Source organism: Helianthus annuus, chromosome 12, assembly GCF_002127325.2.
Source record: "Helianthus annuus cultivar XRQ/B chromosome 12, HanXRQr2.0-SUNRISE, whole genome shotgun sequence".
Lineage (NCBI taxonomy): Eukaryota > Viridiplantae > Streptophyta > Magnoliopsida > Asterales > Asteraceae > Helianthus > Helianthus annuus.
This window is the reverse complement of record NC_035444.2, coordinates 62,844,653-62,851,999: the sequence shown is the minus strand read 5'-3', so window position 1 is coordinate 62,851,999 and position 7,347 is coordinate 62,844,653. Positions and strand designations below refer to the sequence as shown.

The 7,347-nt window shown below is 40.0% G+C and overlaps 1 protein-coding gene across 1 annotated transcript; it reads left to right on the top strand.

Moving 5' to 3' along the window:
- The first annotated feature begins 4,535 nt into the window (after positions 1–4,535).
- LOC110895146 lies at positions 4,536–6,905 on the top strand. The gene is made up of 2 exons (XM_022142424.2): positions 4,536–4,665; positions 5,405–6,905. Exon 2 carries the CDS (start codon positions 5,426–5,428, stop codon positions 6,683–6,685), a length of 1,260 nt encoding a protein of 419 aa, XP_021998116.1. The 5' UTR covers positions 4,536–4,665; positions 5,405–5,425; the 3' UTR covers positions 6,686–6,905.
- Positions 6,906–7,347: the final 442 nt, after the last annotated feature.

Here is a 7,347-nt window from a genome sequence, read left to right as displayed (position 1 = left end):
TTGCTTGTTTCAAGACGCCTCAGTTGCGACACCAAGAATCGACATCATCATGGTAGATTTACTAATCCCAAATCAGTCTCAAGAGTTGTGTCACATAATGAGGCTAAGGGGTTGTTTGTTTACCTCTTAATGAGGCTCTTAATGGTTCAGACCTCTTACTAGTTCAGCACTTAATGGTTCAGACTGTTTGTTTCACGAGCAGATGTCTGAATGGTTCAGACATTTGCCTCTGAATGGTTAAGATTTATACATGGTCTGAATGGTTAAGACCTTTAATCTGAATTGGCCAGACATTTGCCTCTGAACGGTTAAACATTATACAGGCTCTTAGTGGTTCAGACCTTTTACTGGTTTAGCACTTAATGGTTCAGACCTCTTACTGGTTTAGCACTTAACCATTCAGATGTTGCCAAACAGCCCCTAACACTTTCATATTATAATCCATGGGTGGAATGGGGCAAAAATGTGGCTCAAAAACCCTAACCCATATCTTTATGTTTGTGTACTTCCCCGTGGCTGTTGTTTGATTTTTCATGACGAAATTAGTCGTTCTTGTGTGTGCTATAGCTGCAACCCAAGATCACAATAGATGCCTGATATTAAGTTACTGTCAATTCACATAGACCGAATAACATATATGACAACGATTAACTAATAAAATAAATATTTCAGGTATTGCCAATTGAGATTATTTAAATTACCTGAGTATATAAAAAATAGCATTATCACCTAAACGACGAATTTGTTGTATGCGAGTCGACTTTAGCGGGTCGGTTTTGCAAATTTTATTTATTTTGAAAGGGTGGATATGATATTTGTGATTTTAATACGGGTACATATGGGTAATTACGAAATCCCTCACTGCGAATTCAATTTTTAAGTATTCAAAAAATAATGCAGGGGATCTTTTGAGTTTTGATTAATAACCCACAAATTCTCGTAATATGGGTAAATCCGTAAATGTACATGCTTAAAATTTTATCCAGTCCATATTCTTCCCTCAACACACACAAACCGTAGATAGATAGATAGAGAGAGAAGCAGAAGGGTGTTAGGCCGGCCGGCCATTCAATTATGGCGAGGCTAACATCCTTCCTCTTTTCGTTCTCTACTCCAAAATCCGACAATCCCTAGTGCTCAAACCTGCAACGAAGGTGTTTATCGGTCTAGCGGTGGAGAGAGAAGGATGTTGGGTTCATAGGCCTTATGGGCCCTACATGGGCTTAACTTGGATAACAAGTTTGATAAATCCTAGATCAGTCTTTATAAATATTATGATGTACTTGTAATGTTTAACACCTCAATAAAATATCCTAGTTGTCACCCGTGGACATAGGTCAGCTTAGCCCAACCACGTAAATCCCCGTGTTCGTTTACTGCTTTCGGTGTCGTGTTCGTGTGTGCGCTCCGTCCTAACAGCTGGTATCAGAGCTTAGGCCCGTTACACACGGAAAACAATCGGGAGAAGAGAGTTGCGATCAAGGGTAGCCGTTGGCAGTTCCGCCGCCGCACCAGTCATTCGCCGTGCTCCGGTCGCCAAAGTCCAACAACGTCGATCAAGAATCAGAGATCGGTTAGTTATTTTTTTTGCAGCCGGCCATATAAAAAGAAATATATCAATCTAGATCTCGTCGTTTTTTTATTGTATCTACGATTGATAGAAACAAGAAAAAAAAGAAAATTCTTTTATTCCCTTTTTTTAAAAGTGTGCGATAAGGAAACAGGAGCCTTGGAGTCTTGCAAAGTGAAAAAAAGGTGCTCCCTTGTTTTTGTTTTGTTGTGGTTGATATTATCACAGAAAAAAAAAAGCAATTTTATTGTTTTGTTGTGGTTCTTCGTTGACCAAGAAACAACATAAAACAATTTAATTCCTTTTTTTTGTTCATTGAGCCATCTCGATTAAAAAGAAACGGAAGCATCAGGTTTGTTTTGGGTGTCGATTGTTTGGCACATTTACCGGGCAGTTTAGCCGGGGTGATTTTATTAGTGGGATGCCGCGTTGATCCTTTTTTTTGGGTTTCGTTCTGAAGATCAGTTTCTAACTAGCTGGTGTTCAGTCAATTGTTTGAAGATCAAAGAAACGTGAATCAGATGCTTTCTGTTTCTGTTCGTTTCGGTGTTGATTTTCAAATTATTTTTCGATTTCAGTTTCGTTTAGTCGTGTTTGTGTTATAATGGCTGAAGACAGGAATGTGAAGATCGAAAAGTTTGATGGGAAGAAGTTTGGTTGGTGGAAGATGCAGGTTGAAGCACTACTTTGTCAGAAAGACTTAGATGTAGTGCTCGAGGACGAAAAACCAAAAAAAAAAACATCACAAGCAGATTGGGATAGGTTGGATAAGAAAGCCAGAGCAGTGGTAACGCTTTCTCTATCGGAGAATGATGCATTCAATATCTAGAAGGAGACCTTAGCTAGAGAAATGATGGCAGCATTAACGAACATGTATGAGAAGCCTTCTACAGCGAGCAAGGTTTATCTTATCCGACAGCTTGTGAATACTAGGATGAGGGAAGGTGATTCAGTTACAACGCACATCAATAACTTAAACTCGATCTTGTCTCGGTTGGTGTCTATGAACATCAAGTTTGATGATGAGGTCCAAGCCCTACTGTTATTGTCCTCATTACCCGATAGTTGGTCCGGAACCGTAACTGCTGTTTTGAGCTCTTCAGATACGAGTAAGTTCACGTTTGCGAAGATGCGAGATCTTATTCTGGGGAAGACGTCAGAAGAAGAAGTTCAGGTGAGTCATCAAGTGAATTAATGCATGTTGGTAGAGGAAGAAAGAATAACAGAGGTATTGGCAGTAAGAACAGAAAGAGGAGTCAGTCTAGGGCTCGAAATGATGTAACCTGTTGGAACTGTAAAGAGGTTGGACATTTCAGGAATCAATGTCCAAATGAAAAGAAATAAGTTAACGCTGCAGTAGACCATTCAGATGATGAAGCTTTGATAAACCCAGAGTCACAGGTCTGATTCAGGTTGAACGTGCAAAAGGTTCAGATAAGCCAGTCAAGGGTTTTCGTGGCAGTGGGAGCACATGTAGTGCTTCAGTCAGAGCTCCCAGACGACAGTGGGTTAAGAGAACTCGTATTCAAGCGGTGAAAGTCTCCAGTGAACTACCTGCTTATGATGGAGAGTGTTAGTTCTCAGGTTTTCTCAGAGTCCGGCAGTTTGTTTAAGTGGGAGCCGGAAGGGACAGAGAACGAGCCACAAGTAGTGACTGATGAGTTGAAGCTCAGTGGTAGCTTCAACGAGCCTTCAGGTTAATTGATAAGAAGGCTGGTGGCAACTAGAGGTGGATGTTGGTGCATAATGAACTTGATTACACGGTGAAAATTGGGCAGCACTTCGTTGCCCACTAACTGATTTTGCACCAAATGAAAAACCAAGACTGCCTATATATAGGCAACTGATTTCGCACGAAATGACCAACTTTGATTTCGTACGAAATGACCAAATGTCATTTCGTGCGAAATCATTACAAACACACATAAACTTAACATTTTGACCTTTTGACCCCTATTACAAACTATCAACATGACCTAGACTGTAGACGTAGGCTATAGACATTATGCACCAACAGTGGAGCTTAGAGTTTCCGTTGACAAATTGCAGAAGTACATCTAGGAGAGCAGGAGAAAGTAGTTCAAGGCCTCCGAGTGGGAGATTGTTCGGTTCGTAGGCCATATGGGCCCTACATGGCTTAACTTGGAGAACAAGTTTGATAAACCCTAGATCAGTCTTTATAAATATTATGATGTACTTGTAATGTTTAACACCTCAATAAAATATCTTATTTGTCACCCGTGGATGTAGGTCAGTTTAGACCGAACCACGTAAATCCCCGTGTTCGTTTATTGCTTTCGGTGTTGTGTTCGTGTTTGTGTGTGCGCTCGGTCCTAACAAAGGAGTCATCGCCATGATTCCGGCAACGGAAAAGGTTAGGGTATCGTGGTGGTTCTGGTTCGAGCTTGGAGACGGAGAGTGTAACAGCCGTTGCCATGTCTCCAACGGTCGCAACGATTAACAATGATGGACGCAACGGTTAACTGAAATCAACCGAAAACCGAATTAACTAAAAATCGGTTAATGTTTTTGTGTACCCTTGGTTAACCAAAATTAACCGAACCATTTATACGTTCATATGTTTCTAGCTTTTATACCTCCATTTTATGTATTTCATATTTATACCTCCATTTCATATATTTATAAGGAAAAATATTAGCCTAAGTTTGGTTTTGATTATTAACTAAAGTAACAAACTGAACTCCAAACCTACAATCTAACCAAATACACCGAACCTATTAACTGAAAACCAATTGATTAATAAAATAGATTAACCAAGAACTTCGGTTTCGATTAAGGCTAATAATCAAACTATGCACACCCCTAGCAATCGTTGTGTTCCCCATTGCATCGCCCGACACCCTTCTAGCAATAAAAGTAATATAGTATAGATAACAAGGGACTAATCTTGACAACTTGGGAATTGTTTAGGGGGGATGTGGAAGCAGAGTTATTCAAATGGTAAGTTAACCGACTTTAAGAAAAACGGCACTGATTTATCGGAGTTTAGAGGTTTCATGAATCGAATTGCGAGTGCATACAGAGGCTACGAAGAACCACAGACTGGATTGTTCTTGTGAATAATTCGAGTACAGGTAGTTCCTACATATCTGATTACATGTTAGTAACCTAGATTGATCATTTGCTGAAGTTGATCAATTGTTTCCTATAGATTTTCCTAAATTTGTGTTCTGATATTGCTTAAAGAAATAATCCCTAGGGTTTTTAATCATGCGGTTTTGAAGCTATGTTTATTGTCAGTTCATGAACTTCAAATAGCTATTCTGGTTGATCTAGAAGAGATTGAGATAAACGTATAAATATAAATATTGTGTATGTGGTTCAAAAGTTTGAAACAATGGTGAATGAGTCATGAATGACACATGTAGAATTTGAGATAAAAATATAAAAATGAGAGAATGGAATGGCTATTGTAGAATATGAGCATACTCTAGGTAGCTATTGTAGGATCATAGAGAACATGTGAAGGGGGTTGATAGTATGAAGACGAAGACGACGCTAAGTTAGCAAGCAAGAGCATTACTACCATACATGTCGGTCTTGTATGTATAAGAACGAGATTAATTTTCTTTCATAGCTTGTTTTGTGTGTGTGTGTGGGGGGGGGGGGGGGGGGGGGTATACAGTGCTATATTAGGCTATAACGACCCTCAACACCCCCCCCCCCCCCCCCGGCGTTATGGGGGGTTATGGAACATGGCCGTGATATGCTAGTGGCACTAACCAAATTTAATTTGATGTTACATGTAACTGTTCTATTTTTTGGTTTTATCTTCATTATAAATATTAACTTTTTTGTTTTTGTTACAACCAGGTTGAACGGGCGATTGGAAGAATGAACATGTCACATGGCAAGTGTCATGCGTGTGGGGACAATGGTTATTTTGTTGAATGCAAAGACGTAAAATCTGACACCGAGCCTGTGAAAGTGGTGCACGAAGAAGTAATAGGTTTAATAACAACTAGTGAGGACCCAGAATTATCCAAGGTGAGGCGTCGAGGGTGGTACTTGGCTTCTAGATGCACGGTGCACGTTTGCAACTCAAGGGACATGTTTGTGGACTACCATCCATGGACTGGTCATGAGGTGGTTTTGGACAACAATGAGCATGTTAATGTGGAAGGGATTGGTTCGGTGGTGCTCCGATTCACCACTGGTAAGATTTTGACTCTTTCAAATGTTTTTCACATCCCCGCAATCAGGAAATGCCTCATGTCTGTCGGCAAACTTACTGACACCGGATTCAAAATACTTTTATGGTCTGGTGGAGCCATCGTTGAGAAGAATAATGAGGTTGTGGGAAGAGGATACATCGAGGACGGATTGTTCCGGCTGAGCATCACAAAATTTGACAACGAGCCTGCGAAAGTGGTGCACAATGAAGTAATAGGGTTGATAACTGATGAGGACCCGGTTTTATCCAAGATGAGGCGTCGAGGGTGGTACTTGGCTTCTAGATGTACGGTGCATGTTTGCAACTCTAGGGACATGTTTGTGGACTATCATCCATGGAGTGGTCATGAGGTGATTTTGGACAACGATGAACACGCTGATGTGGCAGGGATTGGTTCCGTGGTGCTTCGATTCACCACTGGTAAGGTTTTGACTCTTTCAAATGTTTTTCACATCCCCGCAATCAGGAAATGTCTCGTGTCCGTCGGAAAACTTACTGGCATTGGATTCAAAGTAACTTTGTGGTCTGGTGGAGCCACCATTGAGAAGAATCATGAGATAGTGGGAAAAGGATTCATCGAGGGCGGATTGTTCCGGTTGAGCATCATAAAACCTGACACCGAGCCTACAAAAGCGGTGCAGAATGAAGTAATAGGCTTGGCCAACGACGATCATGCTGATGTGACAGGGATCGGTACAGTGGTGCTTCCACTCTCAACGGGTAATGTTTTGACTCTTCCAAATGTCATTCACACCCCCGCAATTAATAAGAATCTACTATCCATTGGCCAACTTGCTTACACTGGAGTCTCAACTGTATTTTGGAGTGAGGGAGTCACCATTGAGAAGAATCACGAGATCCTGGGAAAAGGATACAAGAAAGGCGGTTTGTACCTGATGAGCACGCACGCATGGGAGTGAGGAGTGATGGTTTAGGTCTTGGCAAGTTGGCTACTAATCATGTCGGTTTTTTCGTCGTAAAATGGTTGCATAGAAACTAAGAGATATGTTATATTTTGCATAGAAACTAAGAGATTACCTTTATCTTTGTTTTCTTCAACCTCCTTCAGTAAGTCATTTGGTCATATACTAGATATTTTCAAACTTCCTTATTTTTTAACATTTTTAATTTTCCAAATCACATCCACTTGTCAATTTGGCAAACCTACAGATGCATTAACAATCTTCAAGAAAATGTTACGCGCAAAGATGAACCCTGATGAGGTTACATTTGTCGCAATTCTCTTTGTGTTCTTAGGGTGCTTGAATCAGGAATATGGCATTTATATGCGAAACAATGTTTGGGTAGTACTGCTTTAATCGATATGTACGTATAGCAAATGGGTAAGGTTATTGTAAAAAAGGTTAAAAGTGTGAGAAATGTGAGAAATATAATGGAGATGACATGTGTCCTAAATCTAAATTAATTTAAAAGGGTAAACAAATAATTTTATCATTAATTCAATTAATTAAAAACTTCCCATAACCGTCACATTAATTATAGGAACTGGATTTTTTTTAAAAGATCTCTATAAACACCATTCAGCAAGTATATAACACCATTCAGCAAGTATATAACATCA

Excerpts from the sequence above, each read along its gene's own strand:
- LOC110895146 (XM_022142424.2), top strand. The coding sequence starts at position 5,426 with ATGAACATGTCACATGGCAAGTGTCATGCGTGTGGGGACAATGGTTAT.